We start from the raw sequence: 21057 nt of genomic DNA on the forward strand, positions 1-21057 counted from the left end.
AAAAAATTATATTGGTAGTGGTTTCTTGATCCATTTTTATCTGTTTGCCTGGTTAACATGTTGGAGTGTCACTGCCCCCGGGAGAGACTGAGGGCTGCTCACTTCTGTACTGTTCCTCCAGAAAATGGAGATTTCTGCTGCTGCTTTTGTTGTTGCACAGGGAAGTTTGGCGTGTCAAGAAAATGACAACTAGGAAGTCATGAGTGGTGAGAAGGTTTCTGAAACTCAAGATGTGAGTCAGTGAAGAGGCCAAACTGGCCAGCTCGATTTAAATCACACAAAAATAAATGAAGGCAGCAAAAGTTTGGTGCTTGGATGTTACTGGCATAGAGCAGTTGTGTACCTCGGTGGCACATGGCAGGTAAACACATTATTCTGTGCTCCAGTCACGAAATTCCTTGCCCCAAACACTTCTTGTTAGCGCTGCTCTCCCTCTGCTCATGACAGTCACTGCGGATGCAGACTTAACACAAAGATCCCCTGACAATTTCCCAGATGTTTTGAATTTTGCATCTCCAGAAAGCTTCTCTCCCAGGACAGCTTTGGCCACAGGTGGAACCACTTTCCTGCAAGCCCTTAAGGAAAATACAGCATGTGCCTGGCTGCCTAATAAGTCCTCCTTGCAGTGGTTGCTGGGGGACTGGATGCGCATGAGCATATGGGCTGCCTTGTGCTCTGGAGATGAGTTTTGACTGTGCCTGGGGCAGTGCCTCCATCGCACGGGGTGCATAACAAACCTGGCGTTGCAGAGCCTCCTGAGATGCAAGATAGAGGCCCCTCTGCCTTTACATTTGCCATCTGCTTGGTCTTCTGCTTTGAAGTCTCCTCGCTGCTTTTATCTTCAAGAAAATGCATGTATGTATACACACACATATATGTATATATACGCTTGATAAGTCTGTGCTAGCACAACCTGGTTCTGCTTTCTGCCTATTTCATTTCTTAGGGCAACGTTTAGACTATGAAGCCCCTGAAGAACAGAATATCTCTTACTGAGTGTTTCCAATATGCTTAAACCCCTTGGGCTTTCATTTCCTGACTGGCTTTTAATGTAACGTAAAGAACAGGAATAATATCTTCCGTTAAAACTTTATTAGGTAGCTCTTCCATTTAACAGAGAGCTGTTTCACTTACTCCCAGCCAAATGGGTTCGGGTGATTGAAAGCTAAACACAAAAATTCAGAATAGGGGAAAGGACAGGGAAAAAAAAAACAATCCTGCAATATTGAAATGATGAGGGAAAAAAAAATGGAGAAGTGGGGTCAATGAACTGCCTGGGAAGCCTGATGCAGCTCTGTGCAGGGCCCTGCAGGCTCCCGGATGTGGGAATGGAAGAGCCACCTGGGCAGCGTGCTTCATTTCTTGTAGGGGGGAACTAATGCACAGCCCTCATTTTTACATCCTGCTGGCTTCTACTGAAGTCTAAGTTATAATTACTAGGAGCATCAGACGTCTGATCACTTCACCAGATGTTGTTAATGCTACTGGTGGGCTGACTGACATCTGGTTACCACCAGAGAGCAGTTTGAATGGCAGCATTTGACCTTCTTTTAGGAGCATCTATATTGCTCCTCACCTTCTCTCTGGCTTTCGCGGTGACCTTTGAATACAAATCAATCCCCGATTAGTGTTTGTTAACAAGAAATACCTAAAGATTAGTATGCGAGAGACAAGTGTCTGAAAAGGTTAGATAAGCCTGGGGCTAGTTAGTGCAAGACCCTCTTCTCCATGATGGGAACAGGCTGGTCTATGTGATCTATTTTCCGTAAGTATTTTCCAGTCCTATTACCTATTATTCCAGGGCAATAACAACCAGACAGCCCTAGGACTATGTGGCACCTGTGCCTTCTGAGCTGGGATGAATAAAACCCTGACATAGTCTAGGGGATGGACAATAGCCTATTATTTTTCTTGGCACTCCACGGTGTGCTGCTGGAACTAGCATTTTGCCAAGCGAAGATGGGTAACGCATCCAGCTGTACTGGACTGGCTTCAGTTTGTAAGTGGCAAGCAAGGTTTTTTATTTTTCCCTCGAGCAGGTATTATCTTTACTACTCCATTTGCAAACTTCTGACTGTGCAAATTGATCAGAATACCCCTATACACATGAACGTACATGCAGATGATTTGGAGGTTGCAGGTCGTGTAGTGAAAGAGACTGAGTATCTGAGCATTTGCAGAGACCAGGCTGTGTAGGAAAGCCCATGGAGAACATCCACTGATCATGAATTACGGTTAAATAAAATCTTTGATCCATATCCTCCGAGGTATTCAGTGCACCTTTGTTATTGAACAGCTGAAGAGGTGGCAAAATAAATCTCTGTGGGTAAAATTAACTGTGTCATGGATGATATAAAGCTGCATCAGTACCTATAAAGTGCCCTAGCAATACAGGAGAATTTCTAAGTAATGAACAGAAATGCTCGGTTAGAGCTTTTTCCATATTTTATGTTAATCATTAGGGTAGAGCTGAAATTAGCTTTAATTGATATTAGGGGTTGAAAAAATGAATCCTCTAGAGAAGATAGACTCTCTTTAACCTTTAATGGTGCAGTAAATAAAATATCCTGTCCACATTTGTGCAATGGTAAGGGTTTTCAAAATTCTGTATCTATACGACACGGAATTCAAAACGCCAAATTCTGTCCCTTGCAACAGATAGTGGTGATGTAAGTGCATAAATTCAGCTGCAGATTTTCCACTTTTCCAAACTTTCTGTCATATCCTGGTTATTCCCCAGATTGGCTTGCTAATTCTAACAGGGAAATTGAGACAGGAAGGAAGGATTGTTTGAACTAAACAAATTCTGTGTGCCAGCCATTTTTATTTACTTTCTTTTGGTGCACCCTCTTTTAACATGTAGGCATCCAGTGCTAGTGTATCAACAGAGAAACTGAGTATCACCAGAGGGTGCAGGGGAAGGAGCAACATTGCCTCCTTCCTCCGTTCAGGTGAAATATAACTGAAAATATTTCATTTTTTCACTTTACAGGCAAGATGGAATTGCACAAGACTTCAATACTTTAAGGACACTAAATTTGGCCATAGCGTCAGGCCATTCTTGTGTCAGTCAGAGCTTAGACCGATGATTGAAACACTTAATAATTGACTTGGTGATGCACACAAAATATTTTTCTTTCACCATAAGCAGGACATCTGTTTTTCATGAAATCCACTTGCAATTAATTGAAAGAATTGCGTCATTTAGGCAAGTTACTGTGATGTTGATGATCAATCTGTTACATTTAATTGAGAAACAGAAAGCAAATCTTCCCACTTAAAATCATTCTTGTCTTTCGTCAGGACTGATATAACAACAGTTCTCATATCATGGGATATATATCTCTTCTGGAAAGTTTCCAGGAAGCCTTTCAGTAGGATGGGGTATAAACGTCCACATACACACAGAAACCTTCCTGAGTGACAGGTCATGCTGATTTTAAATGCTGATTTTTAAATGTGCTGGATAGTCCTTTTTTTGTTCTTGTTTTTTTCCCTTTTCTTTCTTCTTTCTTTCTTTCTTTCTTTCTTTATTTATTGGAATTTGGGAGGGATTTAAAGAAGGTAGTGAAACAAAGGCATCCCCCCAATTAACTTCTGTGGTTGTGCTGTGGCTGGAAAAGTATTCCTCTGGTACAGAAAACTCAGCTTAGGCAATACAACGTTCCAGGCCTGCCAGTAATGTACTGAAAAGATGAGCAGTTAAGAACGAAATCAACAATGTCTGTGTGAGGCAAATACCTTTTATCAGTGAAAACATCTTGATACTCAAAATGCATGTGCACTGGGGTGTTTTAGCTTAGATAGTGATATGCCCAATTTAAAGAGGAAACATTTGAAACAGCTATACATTCATCACATTTATTTTCACTACAAGGACTAATAGACTGCTGGCCAAATCGTATACTTCTCCCTGGTCCGAGAGATTGCCCGAAGTGGTGATGCTTAGTGAAGCAACGGAAGGCGCTGGGAACGATGGAGGCAACCCATATAAGCAAAGCAATTTTATGCAGTTAAGACACAGAGGATCTAATTTTCTTCTAGAAGACTCATTACCGTGATTTTGTTACACGTATTATTTATGGACTGTTATGATAGTCCTGGCAGGTCGTAATTGGCTCATGCCAGAGAATTATTCACATTTTTCATGTTTGGAAGAGTGAAGGATCTGTTCAGTTACACTAATGACTTAATTCCCAGAGACGCCATGCACTGTATAGGAATTGCCCATACTGGGTTATGGCTGGATTAACACTTGCTTGTCCCAGCACTGCGCATGGGAGTTTGATTTTGTTCTGGTGATACCAAACTGACTTATCCCTGCTTGGAACAGCTGTTTTGCCTATAGGTGATCTTTGCTAAAGATGTTTTGTTTGTGATGGGGTCCTCTTCCTTGAATCTGGAGTCAGTTTTGCCTGGTGCTATTTTTCTAAGGGAAAAATGCTTTTTAAATTCTTTTTAAAATTTTTTTTAACTCCCCTGTCCATGCACTTTCTCCATCCAAGCCGATGCTGCAGCACTGCAGCCACAAGACAGATCCAGTTCTTTCACTAATGGTTTTTAACTCCTTGCAGATGAGTAATAGAGAGGACCTTACTGGCAGCACTTCTAAGAGCACTATTTTGTGTATATAGCAGAATCCAAACAGTATTTCACAGATTGTGAATCACCAGGGAGTGCTATAATTGTTTTATCTGCCTTCTGAGAGAGCCCAAGCTGCTAACTCTCTTGAATTAAGGTCCAGTGAATTTTATTGTATCCTCCTGAAAAAAAGGACAGTTTTGGTTTAAGGATTCCCAGTGATCACAAATCTACCACACAGCTGGCTGATTGCTCCCACGGTTAAGTACCAGCTTTATTGAAGAATGGACTTTAATTCTTAAATAAACTCTCATTATGTCAGATTGTAGCACTTGGATCGTGTAATTTTGTTTGTGAGGCTAAAGAGACCTCTGTTATCAAAAGTGCGTGGCTATGAGAGAAAAATATTGCCAGCAAGAAGAGGATTGGAAAACATACCTTGGAGGGAAGGCTGCTGGGAGCTTACCAAAAATGCCTGAGGGGTTACTTGATCCTTCTCGTGGCTCCCCTCCAAGCCCTTCCCACGTCACTAGCATCCTTCTTGGCTTTTAGGCGTTGGGATGAGACGTGACGTGTTAGGCAGCGCGAGAAACTCGGAGCCGGTAGGACGTCTCGCCTGCCTCAGCACTCCCCTCTTACGTGCTCAGGGCGTACGTCCCTTTGGCCAAAGCTCCGCCAGCCGAGGAGGTGGCAGTCACGTCGTTTGTAAAACGCTTTACCAATACGAGGGTTTGATTGCGTTGAATGCAGGATTGGATTCATTAAATGAAGTGGAAAGCGATGTACATAGATAATTTCAAGGGTTGAGGCTGAATGCGGTTTTTAAATAGGAAGTGCTCAGCTGCTATACACAACACAGAGCAGCTCTCAAACGTTTTTAATGACAGTATTTGTACACAGTTTGGCTTAATTAACATGTGGCACAAGAGAGGTTTGGTAGCTAGGATATAATCTCACACCAGTCGGCTCAATTATATAACGCGCAGCTCTTGAAGCGTTAATACACTGAGAATAACCTGTCCAGTCCCTGCCCAGCTAGGTCTAGAGATTTGCATTTCCTTCACACCTTGTTCCTTTTGGCTGCAACAGTCTCTCCAGACGCAGAAGTCCCCCTAGAAGTGAGTAGATGATCACTTCCTCAGTTGGATTTATTCCTTGTTTTCTGCAATCAAAACTAGGAAGGCTGCACATTGTCACTGCCCAGTGATCCACATCACATTTCTGACAGCTATGTTTTGAGGTAAATATGTAATAATTGCTTCCAGAATTAACTAGAGCTGTTTTTCCATATGTGTATGCGAGAGCTTTCCTGTGATGTATGAACCCTTGTTCACACGGTGTCATCGGACTCCGGAGAACTGTTGCAAACTCCGCTGGGTTTTACGCTTCGGCAGGTGTAGGGTCACTCCTAGGGACCAACTTCAGCAAAATAGGTTTCTGGGGTCTTAAGAATCCCTTTGAACTCAGCTTGAGAGGGATCTGCAACATTAAGGGGGGGGGGGAACATGTGAAGACGGACAAATGAAATAGGTAGAGATTAAAGAAAAGAAACTCAGCCTTGGTTTGGACAGGATTCGATCCACAGTGATAAACTTTCGCTGACTTGAGACGTTCTCTCAACCTCCTGTCAAAGCATATAACCAATTACGCTTACTCCTGGCCTGGAGCTGCATTGCAGAAAACTCACATAGGTGAGAAACACCTATTTTGGGGAGCTGCTGAACTTCCACAGAAACTGAAGGTCCTCAGCAACGCTCCATCTGACTTGGACATGATATAAACCTGCCTTTTTCTAGGTTTCGCTATTCTGTCACAGGAAAATTCCCCAATCTTGTTTATTACAGTCTGACAGCTGACCATACAACCTAGCTGTCAGAGCACAGAACAGGAGGTCTGGCAACCTGGACTCATCCCCTGGTCCTGCTGTCACCCACCTGTAACTCTCGCTCAGCGCTAGAGAGAGGCACCCACCTTCTTTGAAAGTGCAAAGCAGTCTGCTTTTGTCATCTGGTTTTATCACCTGTGGTTGTTAGTTATTTCCATAACCATGTTATTACCGAGTTACCCAGCTTTTTTCATGCAAGTTTCAAAACATGATGCGTGTTCCTTACCGGAGTCTCCTTGCAGGTCCGGAAGGTGAAATTTTGCAGCAGGACGGTGATGGCCGCTTTCAGAGTCAGGAGCGCAAACCTCATGCCGATACAGTTCCTGGGACCCGCTCCGAAGGGCAGGAATGTATATGGATCTATGGCCTCCCTGTTTTCCTTACTGAACCTGGTTAACGATGACACGTGTTAGGGGAAAAAGAATGAAGGAAGCAAGAAACCAAAAAGCTGCACTTAATATTAACTTACTTAGAGAGCAACTCCTCTTGCTGATGCCCCACAGAAATGAGCTATTTTTCCACTAAAGTGTATCAGTATGGTTTATCAATCTGGTTCTGTGTCAGAGCCCTTGCCTGGGACTGGGAGTGGGATCTTGCTTCAGTGTCTGAGTTTGGTACTGTCTTTTTAGAACATCAGAAGCTGGGAGCAACATGAAAATTTTGGCAGTGTTGTCTCCCCCAAAAAATGTTGTTTGCTTTCAGTTGTTCCTAGACCAGGACTCAACTTTGTTAGAAGCAGCCTGTGGTTTCAGTCTGGATGGGAACCTTGACAGGTATATAATATTTCTAAAAGCAACGACTAGGGAAAAGTTATGACTCCACAGAGAACAAGTAGAGATCAGTTGAAGGAGATCGGCTCTGGTATCCTCCGCAGCAATGCATGGAGGACACAGGCTCAGCGATGAGGATTATTAATTACTACAAGTAGTTATGGTTATAAAAAATGATAACAATCTAGGTACATGTCAGTAAGCTTGAAAATTCCATGTAAGATGTTGCGAGGTGTCAATATTCATCTCTCAATGAGATTATGTTTGAAATCCTGCTTTAAGGACAAACCTCATCTCCTTCTTAAAAAGCTGTTCCCATGACCCTGTAACTTCTCAAATTGGCATTGTTTGTTTAGGCGAAAAAATTAGCCATGATTAGGAGTTTATTAATTAGAGGCTAATACTTAAGAATTAATTACTGTATCTGAGAAAGAGCAGCGTGATATTTCTTCTCTTTCATTACATTTATTGTACCTTTCTGGTCTGAACTCTTCTGGCTCTGGCCAGTACTCGGGGTTGTGGTGCAGGGTAAAGGGTGGGATCATGACAACAGTCCCTTTTGGAATGGTCACACCACTTATTTCAATGTTTTTCTTGCAGGATCTTTCAAGTCGTCCTCCAAGAGGGAAGAGCCGGAGGGTTTCATTCAGTACCATGTCAAGATATTCCAGCTGCATTATCATGTCATATGTGATCGGAGCCTGTTGAGCAACAGGAGAAAGGTGACCAGGTATGCTGGCATGAAGATCAGATTTCCCTAAAATGACTGCTGAAACCACCGTGTCCTCAGCCCCTTCTCTGCCATAGCCAGGTCTCAGACTTGCTGAAGAACAAAATGCAAGGTATGAAATAACAGTAAAATTAGTTTCATTTTCTGTCTCTGAGTGGCAGAAATGACGAGAAATCCGTATCCATTTGTGCATGGATATCAAGTGTGGCAAATGCATTTGTGTAGCGGGTGATCCTGATGGTACATCCGTGCAGCAAGAGGGATCAGTGATGAGTATCTCTGAAAAGAGATGTGCACCTGTAGCACATCTCCTCCTGGGACTGCAGTGGGTTTCCCCCTATCTCATGTTTCCCATTGCTGCCCTCTCATGAAGAAGTCAATGTACATTACAAAGCTTAAAATGAACCAAAGCAGGATGGGACAGAGAGGCCACTGTAGAATCACGGCTGCAACAGAGTCACAGAATATTCTATAACTGCAACTTCATGTAATACCCCTGAAATTAGTGTTTTGGAGGTAAATTTTCAGCTATCAAAATAAAATCTCTTTATGAGATGAGTTTTCCTACTATACACCTCTGATGACTTTTGGAAGATTCCAGACGAGAATATTTTGCTAAAGAGTTGTTATTGTCTTGACTGAACTAGAAAGACGATACTTGGATGAGTGACAATCTATGCCTTCTTTCAAGGGTCCCTTACCTTGTTGGGCAAAACGGAGTCGATTTCCTCCAGCACTTTTTGCTGTACATCAGGGTGTGTGGCCAGTTCATATGCCACGTAGGAAAGTGTACTGCTGACAGTCTCATACCCAGCGAAGATAAAAATAAATGCTTGGGACAAAATCTCCACGTCAGTCAAGGCTGTGAGGGAAGAGAACATGTGAAGTTAAGCTTAAATGGAGTTTAAGAAGAAACAAGGCAAGAAACAGGGAGCAGCGGGTGGGTTTCCGACCAGTTTGCGGTTGTGCTGTGGTTGTTTCCTGATAACACAGGTTCATAGCTATTTTGCCATCTGCGTGGGAAAAGTCATCTGACAGCAGAAGCCAGATAACTTCCTGGGTATAAACGATTGAAACCACAGTCCTAAGAGTTGACAAAGGACTTGAATGATTTGCTGTAGCCCCAGCACTGGCAACATGGGCCAGACTTTTGTCTGGAGCTGGCTGGTTCTTTCTGCTCTTCCTGGAGAGGGTGGTGAACCATTTAGTCTTTCTCTAGGAAACACAGGTACCCGTATTCTCCTCAAGCCCTGCTCACGTGATGCATTTTTGGAGATTGTTACCTTTATATGAGCGATTCACTTCATTGTTGCCGTTAGTGGTTGAGTTCTGGCATTCAATCATCAGCTGCAGAAAATCTACTCTGCCCTGAGAAGGAAAGCAGGAGAGTTTCTTTTGTGACAGATGAGTCAGGGATGGCTCAAATAAATAGGTTAAGTAGTCTGAACTCTGTATTGTCCCCTGAGAGGGTCCCCCAAATGCATGTGACTTCCTTGTAAAACCCAACACTTGCACTTCATTTTGGAAACTTATCCATACTTTTTATGAAGACATTGGCTGGGAGAGCGATATCTCATAAATGAATTTCACAAAAAGGAATCCAAATTAAGCAGGAGAACTTTGCCAGGAAGCACCTTCACTTTTTCATAAATGAGAGGGGGAAGGCACAATTTTGCAAAAGGCAGTATTCTTGTTTCCATGCTACTGTACTGCTTTTTTATCCTGTCTTTTTCTCTGTCTAATCTTCTCCAGGGAAGATCAGTGACAAATCTTAGCCTGTTGATTTATTACAAGTTTTTCAAACCCAAGCTTAATCCAGTTCTGTTGGGCTTTTATCAGGATTTAGCTTCAGATCACAGATATACAAAGTCCACTGTGCTCCTCTGTATGACTGGCCAAGCGAGAGTTTACTCCTACAACATTAAAATAAAGTGTTTACAGTTAAGTAGCTTTGAGTTGTTGTTGAGTCGTTGGATGTTGGCTTCACTTTTTGTTACCTTAGCTGGTTTTCAGTTGGACTTACTGAAAAGAAGGTATTTTCTGCCCCAAGCTGGTTCGTGCTAGCTTACCATGTGAGTCTCCTTTTCACGATTCTTCTTAATTTTGGAGATTGAATTCATGAAGAAGTCTACAGCATCTTTGGGGAAGAAGCTTACATTCATCTTGGCAAGAAGGGGACTAAGGAATGGACAAACAACTGAAAAATAAATTGAGAATGAAGTCACATACTGTAAACAAACTTCATCTCATAAGATAGCTGAGGCTGTTAGCAAGGAAATAATAGCATTCCCAATAAATTATTTTCCTTCTTATTTCCTTTCATTCACCTAAGATGTGCTCTTTTTTCCCTTGGGTTAATTTGTCTTGACACAGCCCTCTTCCAGGTTCCTGTGAACTGGACATATCCGAACTGGATAACATTTTTATTTAAAAGATGACCAGAGTGTATGCCATCTGCTTATACTAAGGCACTGTCTTCTAAGGACAGGTCATTTCTCCAGTGCATTGTACAGCACTGCAATGGAAATGTGTCTCAGAACAGAAATACTTTAAGTTCTGGAATCCTTTCAGGCTGGGCTGCTCACTGCTGTGTCATGCTAATACAAACAGTTTCAAGCCTTCTTTGGAGCATTCAATATAGAGGCTGCATCCTGAGCTTGCTTATAGATTCATAAAATCCACAGCATCAGAACCTCTTCTACACACAGATTACAGTTTTCCCTGTATTTTAACAATCTATCCAATCTTGATTTAAGGTTGCAAGTGATTTAAGGTTGATCACCATCACCACTACACTATTCCACTATTAGGAAATTGCATCTAATTACTGGCCCCACTCAGTGATCTCATTCAGGAAGCGCATTTCAGATAGCACTGCTCTCCTTAAGCTCTTTGTTTGTTTAAGGACCATTTTCTGGCCCTTCTTTGAATGCTGGCTAGTATGTTCACATGATTCTTGCACTGTGGACACCAAAGGTTGAGAATGAGTTTTAGTAGCATTTTTTCCTATGTTGTGTATGGAGGCAAGATCTCTTCTCTAATACTACTTAACAGTCTCCTTAAAAAAAATAAAGAAAGAAAAGAAAAAAAAATTAGTTTACGTGAACCCTTTAACCTAATGCACTGTATTTACAGCTCATGTTTCAACCACTGTTTCAAGGATGGGATTTCCCTTTCAGCGGATGTCACCTGAGCTCTTCCTTCTCAGGTGTGTTACCTTGCATCTAGCAGTAACACTAGATAATGTTAGAGGGTCATGATTATTTAACCAAATGATTTAGATCAGCCCACTAAGCTTCACCAGCATCATTTGATTATTGATAAAAATAATAGGTAGCTGGCTACCAATCTTATCTCCTTCCCAGAGTTTCAGCATGAGGCTAACAGCAGGGAAATGAGAAGCTAAGAGCTGTCAGGATTTTCATCCTAGATAGTAAAGTTACCTAGTAGTAGCTGATTGACTAATGGATAGGATGCACCAGCATCTGATACCCTTGGTAAAGGCACACCTTTACAGTACTGTGCAACATCTAAATGAAATTTTCAATAAAAAAAATCCTTTACATAACAGAATGAAGAGTGGGTTAAAAAGGTCAAACTTGACAAGCTTCTTCATCTCTCTGACAAACGGATCTTTGGGGTTGTTCATGGAATCAATGTTCACACCAAATGAAGTACTAGTGACAACATCCATGCTGTAGCTTCCAAAGAGCCTGAGAAAAGATAGAAAAGACAGGCTGTGGTTAAATATTTGGAATACATTAATAATGCCTATGTCCCATTGAAAAATAAATTCTCATAAGGCCTGCTTCCCCAGTCTTGAAAAGGATGTTGGATATGTGGCAACTGGGAAGCATTTATAATGAAAGATTTTTTAAAAAAACCTGTGGTTTCAAACTCCCACAGCCTGCAAGCAGAGAGCCTTTTGGGGGGATGTTAAGCAGCATGTGGCTGCATGAGCAGGTTGCTACAAGGACAGCATGTGGCTCTCAAGCATGTGAGCTTCTCCTCAGGGGGACATGCGGTAACACACGCTGCTTTGAGGAACACACCCTGGAAGCAATTTTGTTTGACCCAGCATGGCCCTGTGACAGTACGAATGGTCCTTTACACCACTTCTTCTTATGGGTTTTTTGCTGGTGCATGAGTTCTAGTGTGCAGTTGCCCTTTCCATACCTCAACTGTTGAAGTTAAGGTGAAACGTGCAGGTTTTGCTCCAAATGGAGGGTGCAGATGAGGGCAACAGAGAATCTGGGTGATGCTGCAGCCTTCCTCCCTCTGCCAAGCAGAGGTGGCAGGGGCAAGTGATGGAAAAGTGTCCTACAAGGTCACATATGGGTTGGGAGTCTCAAGTACACTGAGGAGGCCCAGCATGCTGCTGAGCGTGAAGGCAGAGTGCAGAGATCCTGGGTACACAGTGGTAGAACTGGATTTTACTGCAGGGATTCACAAAGCCGTGCTCAAGATGTTTTCCCCATCTAATTCCCTTTAGAAGGCTCTTCCATGGGTTTCTGCCTCCAGGAGGTTTCAGTAACATCCCAGCTTAAATTTTCCCTTTGAGATTTCCTGCCAGGCTTTCAGTTAGCCCTGTTATTCATTTCAGAAGTCTGGTTTACCAAGAGAGCAATCTGTGTTGCCAGTAACGAATGAACCACAGCACTTGCTAACAAGGTTTGTCGTGTAGCCTGCTGCTCATAGCAGTTACTTACTCCTTCATGTCTATAGACTTGTCCTTTTCCACTTCCTTCTGAATATTTTTTGTCAAAACTTCCCCATAGTGCTTTATTATGGGAAACATCTGCAAAACAAAACAGAGCCAGTCACTTCAATATAGTGCAATTTACTCCTTTAAGACAGGCTTACAAAAGACGGTAGACAGTTTCATGAATATTTACAAATAAGATCTTTTTGTTAAGCCTTTAAATTAAGCTTTTTAAAAGCTGTTTATATTAGGAGGCATAAATTAAATAGGCCAGCTTAGTCGCCAGGCTCTGAGTAAAGAAATCAGACCTCAGTGACTATCTGAACCTGAAGACACTCTATCTGCCGTCTTCCAGTTTCGTGTGTACCTGACCCACGGCGTATTACCTCCTTGAGCTTCCCACTGGTGAAGGTTGGGGAGAGCACGGTACGAATCCTTTTCCAGTGTTCATCTTCAGCTATTGAGACAGCATTGTTCAGCACCCCTACTAGATCTACGTGCTGGAGGGAAAAAGGCAAGGTCACCACTCCGCGAAAGACAGCGGGCTCCTCTGCGAGGGTGCGAGTGCAGCATGCAATTCCCTGCCCGGTGGCTCTGCGGCATTACTGCTGGCAGCAGGCTAAGGCCTTACAAAGAAGCTTTTTAAAGCATGGATTCTACATAATCTCTTTCTGACAGTAAAGCAGGTTGGAGATTACAGTTCCCTCTCCAGAAGAAGCAACCGAACACGTCGGAGCTGCTGCGTGGTTGCACACTCCCGTCTAACCGCGCACACCTGGAGCCCTCGCACCGGGCTGGGAGCGGCGGGACAGCCCATGCTCCAACTTCATGCACGCTCACCTAGATGCACAAATTCATGCCTCGCTCACTAGCGTGAGAGCAGAATTTGCCCATAGCGCAGGTGGACACCTTCCTCCGCCAGCCAGGGTACTGGGTGCCCCCAGCTCTGCTACGGCAGGGGAACAGTGACATGCAGTGGCCGTTTACAGTAATCCCAGTAGTGCAGCCACTCCATCTCCTACAGCAAAGCCTGCGACAGGCTTGGTGTGCTTGTTTCTTGCCGTACTTCATGTTTTTGAGACTCTGATACATTGCAGAGCTTCTGCACTTACCCTCCGGTTGGTGAAGGTGGTGTAACACTCTTTGACCAGCACAACTTTAATAATTTGAGGATCCATGACAGCGAGCACAGGTTGCCTGCCATCGTAAAACCTGGTGGGGAGAGGAGAGGAGAGAGCTAAACAAAGCCAGACCACTGAAGTACTGGGTTTTGCTGACGTCTGGGAAGCAACGTGTGTGAAAGAAATGCTTCTCCACCACCAGCTTTGCTGGTCAGCACATGTTGAAATGTAGAAATTAGAGCTGGAAAAGGGCTCCCTGGCCACCTCGCTGTTTTTGTAAATGATAAAGAGAGTGAAACACCTCCCAAATTCACCGGAAAATGAGTAGGGCTCCGTCCCTCGAAGGAGCAGATACTAAATGAGGCAAGTGTCTTCACTTTCTCCCTTGACTCTCTGTGTTTTTCCAGACACTTAAACACATTACAGTATTAGAAAGAAACTTGTTCGACCCCTTCCACTCTCTTGAATTGGGTGTCTGGAGACTAGGGCTGACAGCACTGAAATATCCTTGGAGATAAAAACTTTATTCTTGTTTTTTTCTCTCTCTCTTTTTAACTGCCAGTTCTGAATACTTTCCTCGAACAGATGTAGCCTAAGTGGATCTACACGTTTTCCCTTTTCATGTAAAGATTGCTTTTCCAGACTTGTAACTTAAAAAAAAAATAGCTATGGGGACCAATGGATTCATTGCAGAAGATACATAAGTTTGTAGCCTGAGTTACACCACGGGAAATGCCCAGGGTACGGTAGTGGTAGCTGCAGCACTTTGCAGGGTTGCAGGTGAGGACTGGGGACACAAGGAAGGTGGTGGACCTTGGACCTGCTTCTTCTCTTACTAGTGGGAGTTCACGCACATTCCTTCTGCTGTTTGTAAATCCGAAGAACTTGACTTTCCGGTTCTAAACCCTCCCTTCATTAAAGAGTGCTTTGCTTCTGATTTTGTTAGAAGCAGGTGAGGTCCTTTTGTATATGCTTTAAAATAGTTAGTCATTGTATAGGGCAAATGAATTTCTATAGAGCACAGCAGTGCCACAGCCCTGAAATCAGAGCTTAACGTAGGCGTGCACCTTGTCATCACTGCTGTTCTCACGTGCACTGGGACCGTGAGAGTCCGGCAACACGTCTGCAGTTACAGAAAGTGGACTTTTCCTAACGCATTTTTTTCTTCCTCTCTAAATGGATTCCGGTTTTAACTTAAGAAGAGATCATTGGTTCATAGAAATACTCACCCCCAGATTTTCCCATATTTCTGGAAGCATTCATTGTCAAAATCCACAAAACCCTGTGGAAAGCAATTTAAAAAGGAAATCAAGAGGAAGCAGTGGAGAGGCTGATGCTGGAGATGTGGGTTTCAAAGAATACCTTTAAATCAGTGTCTAGGGCTGACAGACAGCTGGAGCTGACTCCTAAACTCTGCTCCTCTTCTCAAACCCTGCAGAGGACACCGTGCTTCCGTGCAAGGAGGCTGTATATGAACGGTTTGCTAGGACCCATGGCAGCTGTAAACCAGCCACCTGCAAGTGTTCATGGGGGGGTCTGCTGAGCAGGGGCTCGCCTGAGCCTCGGCAGAAGCCGCAAAGGAGGGGATGGGGGCTGCACTGCTGAGCCTTCATCCCACACCGGCCTGTGCACAGCCTGTGCATTGGAGCAGAGCTTGGCATTTGTAGATAACTTATCACTGCCATGTCTCCATTTAGCTACAGCTGTTTGAGCAAAGGCAGATGTTCCTGGAGGCTTCGATCACTTACTTTGCGATATTCCAGGCACGTTCCAAAGAATGGCAGAGGCCTTGGCCCGGGAATACCTAACTTCTTGAACAAACCAAACGGCCAGATCCCATATCTGTAAGAGAGAAGATGCAACTGAGCGCTACGCCACCGTGGTGCTGGGGCTGCAAGCTTTCCGAAGTGTACCCAGGACTGCAGCAATGCCACTTTGGCTCAGAGCAGAGGAGGGTGGTCTGGGAGCTGGAAAAAAAAATGGTCAGAAAAGAGTATTACCCAGTAAAACTATTTAATAAACTTGGCAAGACTCATTGCTGCCATGCAGATCTTCAGAGAGATGGCTTCAAGGTAAAAGCAATCATTTCATAGAGGAATAGGTGCTCTAGTGGAAAGAGGACCTCAAAGCCTTCAGCAAAATGCAAAAGAGGAGCTCATTGCCAAGCGGAGGAGAGGCAGTAAAGGGGGATGGAAGAATGAACACCAAGCTTACACATTTTTATTGCAGAGAAATCAAAGCAGTGCCAGAAGTGATGTCCCAAACAGGGCTTTTGTCAAGCTGCACTTTAATTTCATTTATTGTTCTCCCTCTCCTTAGCCCAGCGTTAGCACACTGGTGTGTCAAGAAGTCTGCCTGGGTGGTTCTCTCTTTAAATTTTATTGACAGTTTTGCAGATTTCTTTCCTCCGAAGCACCCTTTCTGGCAGCTGTAAAGTTATTACTTCTACCTCGGGGCCTTCTGCTTTGTGACGAGGGACTGGGCTGCAGCCCTTTGAAGCTCGTCTTTGGCTGTGTTGAAAGAGCTCCTCAAAATATTTGGGTTTTGTTAGTAGCTGCAGTGTCCCAGGTGAGTGTTTCATCGCAGAGGGATGTAAAAGTGCTGCAGTCTGACAAAGGGATGTTAACGGAGCTCTTGCTTGGGCCCTGCGACAGCGGTCGCTCAGTCAGCCCTTGTCTTGGTGAATCTTTCCTGAGAGGCCAGAGGCTGCCTGAGATGTAGAGGAGTTTCCCTTGCAATTAGTATCATTTACTTTTCTGAGTCTGGGGGAAGCCCTGGATGAGACCAGTCCTGCTGGCACAGGAGTTTGCTCCAAGAGCTCATGCCTCTGCAAAGCAGTTCCCTCCCCGCATAACCACTGCCCCCTCTGATGCTGAATGTGCCCACTGGCCACGGAGCGGGCTGGGAAGTTAGGGAGGGCCTGCACTCTTCCCAGCTCTGATGTTGCCTGAAACTCACTCTGCCTCAGTTTTAACCTTTTCCATCAAGGTTTAAGTCACTGAGCCACGTGAAGTGTTTATGGATGCTCACTTGTAATGTTTACAGGCAGCCGGAGCCGCAGAAGGACCAGGGAACGCCAGGTTTGGCTGGTTACAGAGCCCAGAAGCACCACAGCAATGGAGAACAGGCTGAATTCATTCAAAATATGGTCAGGACAATGCAGCCTAACATGCTTATGACTAAAACATGCCACACTTCCACAATCTGAGAAGGGTCACTCAGTGCAAAGCCAGAGAATAATCATTACTTCTTCTTACGATGGAAACGAGCCATAAATGCTTGATGTTCATCCATTCGTGAACCAGAATAGTATTGCCCTAGACAGAAGCAGAAAGGTTTGTATAGCTTTCTTGTACGAATGGGCGGTGAATTTTCTGTTCCAGCTGAGACACCAGAGCGCAAGCACCCAGGGTTTGGCCCTTGCAAGGAACAACAAGTGGCTGCTGGAGGCAGGGGAGTCGCAGCCAGCAAATCGGGCATGGCCACAGAGATACTGAAACAGGAAGGTTTGGGTCAAATAAACAGAAGACTTTGGAAAGAGCCTGCCCCAAATAAGTCTTTGAATGGCACAAATTATCTAAGCCCAGATCACAGGAAGGGGCTGAGAAAATAGGGCTGAAAACTTCAGAGGGCATAAAACTTACCGAATGGTGGAGGCTGGAGTATTGCCAGGGCAGATAAACAGATTGTGCTCATGTGCACCGCATTAATCGTTAAGGGTTACTACTAGAAACACGCTGTCCCTACAGAAGGGTTTGTCAACACTGCAAATTTTTTGCCAGCCTAGCTTGGTGGCAGGGCTGCTGCTGCGCCCTAGCAGAAGGGGCTTTAGCAGTCCCAGCCGCGCTGCAGCTCTCAATAGCATCTGCTAAGCTGAGAAGAGCACTCTCCGTGGGCATGGCTGCTTCTGCAGCAGCAAGGTATGTTTCTGCCTGACAGTGTTTTCCTGAAAAACTAGGAGTAGAGAGCTGATGTCAGTAGGGACTTCTGTGCCTCTGTCAGTAAGGTTGGGCTGGGAAGAAAAGCCTTGGTGTAGTATTCCTGTAGGCAGGCTGAAGGTCTAACTCCTGCAAAGCATTCCTCCTGGACCAGGTTTTGGCACATGGAGCAGCCTTACCTGGACGCTACTAAAGGAGTCTGGAAGAGTAAGAACTGATACTATGGATGTTCTTTGTCTGCTGCCTTTCTGCCACTTTCCATGTTTGTAGGTCATGTAGCAGTATCACTTACTGCCTAACCTCCTCCACAGGGCAACTTCTAGCCAGTCAGCTCAGCAAAGACTTCCTTAGACTCTCTGTTTCTGTGCAAAATCACCTAACGGACTGTGTTCCTCGCTGAAGCCTGCATCATGCTGTTAATCAAATAATGGAGACTGCCAAGCGTTCGATATTACCTTGAGGCTTGGACTCAAGCTCATAAGGGTATGCAGAAATACTGCAAACTTCCATGCCTTGGAGGAAGTGCTTGTATCCGTAAGGATTTTTAGATCACATATCCTTATGGATCTTCTGCCAGTGCCTTGTTACAGAGGCTGGAAATCACACCTACCTGTTTGCGCTTCGGCACGCTAGTCACATCAAAATAAACGAGAAGAACAGGAAAACGGCATGAGCAAAGAACCAGTAAAGGACATTCTACTCACAACATCAGGAGAGCTAAGCAAACGAGCAAGAGGCCCCAGGTCTCAACCGAGAAGGATGGAAGGAGGTTCATCTCGGCTCTCCCCTTGCCCGCTCTGAGCTCTGGCACGCTGTGGCTCCCTCCGTCCGAGGGCTGGGGGAAATGGGAGCGTTTCACAATTTGTAATCCTTTGTGTCTAGTCATATGATTTAGGGGCTGTCCTTCCCTCATGGAGGAGGAGGAGTGGAAGGCAAAGGTAGCAAATATGCTAATCTGAGGAATATATTTCCTGTTGCAGAAAAAACATCTGGCAGTAATGTTTGAGGCCCTTCAAATTATTTGATGCGTAAATTGTCAGGAATTCCAGTTAGTTTTGCTGTTGTAATAGCCAGTAATAACTGACTTTTCACTGAGTAATGCTCCTGGGCTCCTACCAAAAATAAATAAAACCAAGTTACAGTGAAAAGGTAAATCCCAAAGCAGGTGTCAGAGTTGGTTTACAAAAGGGTACAGGAAAGAAAAGCGAAAAGGTTATTGGTGTATTGTACAACAAGATCTTTTCTGGCAGCTGAATTAGCTTTGGCAGAGCTTAAGATTTAGTTTAAAATGTCTTTGCTTCTGCATGTGTTGTGAAGAGAAAGGACTGTCTGCTTGCATCTGTGGTGGTCAGAAATGGTTTCTAGCAAATGCATGACTTGCCCCGGTCATCCCAATAGGCTACAAAGAATTTGAAGGTCTGCATTGCTTGCTGGCTTGTAGCTGGACATCTTATAAGAGAAAAGCTATTCTACGCCTATGAGCACACCTCGGCCACGGTGCCATCATTTCCAAATGATCATTTCCAACAGCTCAGGATTCATAGGGAAAACCATCTTTCTGCAGCACCTGGCAAAGGGCACAAAGGGGAAACATGAGCATGGTAATGATCCCCCTCCCGAGGATGGTGCAGCAGCATAGCAGCATCCTACAGCCATGGGCAATGTGGTGAGACAAGGTTATAGTGGCACGGAAAGCTTGGCTATTTTGATGGCATCTGATGTTAGCCGTAACACCAGGGCAAGAGGATGTGTGATTTACAGAGGCCCACTACAACGTCTTTAGGGCTTCATTCATAACTTTAAAATGAACGATTTCCTTCCTATTAACAGAGCTGATGTCCTTAAAAGAAAGTTTATTGAATGCACTGTGTGTTGTTGTAAGCATTAGGAACACCACATGCCTTTTTCTCTAAAGGTATTGCTATGATTGATGGGTTAACTGCTGTGTGGATATTGATCCACATGGTGACACAAGACAGTTTGAGAGCCATCATCAAACCTTATCTCAGGAACATCTGTCCACCTCTCTCCTTCACCTGCCCTTTGCCCTGAACTTCAGACACAAACCAGTTGCAGATTAATTTGTAATAATCACAATCTGTTCCAATTTATGATATGACTAGACAAGTTAATGACATAGTTATGCAACCTTGTGTCGGGTCCTATCTTGCTTGATTCTGATATAGCATGAGAGTAGGTGATTAAAAATGTGCTTTCCTATCCAGAGCCTGTCAAGTGATTAGTGATTGTTTTTTTTTTTTTCCAAAGTTCCCCTTTTGCACATATTGAAGTTTCTTTGAAACCTGAATTTAGTAGTCAACAAATGTTCATGACCTACCATGTTATTTTATCTACAAAAAAAGGATTGCTATAGGATAGGATTGCCCCATCCTCTGGAGGGGGTGGGCAGGGAAGAAAGCTTCAATCCTTGCTCTGCTTGGGTCATTTTTTTTAAGGGTAAAAATAGTTTCTGGGACCACTTGAAAGCAAGCAGATAGGTGCTAAATCCTATTGTTGGTTTGAAGTGAGGGCTTTTGACCACCGGCAAGCAGACTATGCCTATTTTTTTCTTTTTCTTTTTTTTTTCTTTTTTCTTAATTTAAAAAAAAAAGTCCTTGAGAGGGCTGCCAGATTTAAAAATCTGATTCTACTGACCCATGCCAGAGGAAAGTCAATGACCCAGGAATGAATGAGTGACTTTCACATCACATATTAAACTCAGAGCTGGATTTATGCCCTAGCTGACTTTCTATTAAAATCGTCATCCCCTAATCCTAGGTTGCTGCATCGCCAAAGCTGCTGGCCTCAGGGGCCAATGCAGGATGACAGGATGGCCTGGCTAAGCTCTCACACTGCTTGGAAAAAGGGGCAGGTTGTGTCTGAGAGGTGGCTTGGCATCTTCCAAGGAGAGAACAAGGAAGACTTCTCTTCCTGCTCTCCATTCCTGGAAGAGAAGAGAAACACCAGCTTTTGGTGTCATGTTCAGCAAAGGAAGGAGAAGGACAACACTGCCAAGCCCCCATCCACCCTCTCCCCTTTCTCTGGAGGCCTCTGCTTGCCTGGGGCAGCACCATCCATGAGTTGATACGGTGCAAAGCCAAAACTGGCCTTAGCACAGCCCCCGAGGATCCACAAGGTCCTTCCCTCTCCAGGCATAGCCACATGCATCTCGGCTCAGCAGAGATCAGTGCCAATAACACACACCAGGTTTTGTTGTCACTGCAGCTTCTCCACATACAGAAGATGCAAAAGAAAGACTGTTCTGTAGTCCAGCAGCTAAAATACATTTTCCCTTCCTAACTGAATTGGAAAACTCATAAATCTACTTCA

General features: G+C 44.1%; 1 protein-coding gene across 1 annotated transcript; it reads right to left on the bottom strand.

Annotated features, from left to right (window-relative positions):
• Positions 1-5961: 5961 nt before the first annotated feature.
• Positions 5962-18502, bottom strand: LOC134147214 (cytochrome P450 3A9-like). The gene is made up of 13 exons (XM_062588131.1): positions 18432-18502; positions 15538-15631; positions 15019-15071; positions 13781-13880; positions 13055-13168; positions 12676-12764; positions 11531-11679; positions 10036-10163; positions 9250-9334; positions 8668-8828; positions 7711-7937; positions 6693-6855; positions 5962-6060 (listed from the first exon to the last, which is right to left on the bottom strand). Exons 1-13 carry the CDS (start codon positions 18500-18502, stop codon positions 5962-5964), a joined length of 1533 nt encoding a protein of 510 aa, XP_062444115.1.
• Positions 18503-21057: the final 2555 nt, after the last annotated feature.

The sequence above is a fragment of the Rhea pennata genome, chromosome 15, assembly GCF_028389875.1.
Source record: "Rhea pennata isolate bPtePen1 chromosome 15, bPtePen1.pri, whole genome shotgun sequence".
Taxonomy (NCBI): Eukaryota; Metazoa; Chordata; class Aves; order Rheiformes; family Rheidae; genus Rhea; species Rhea pennata.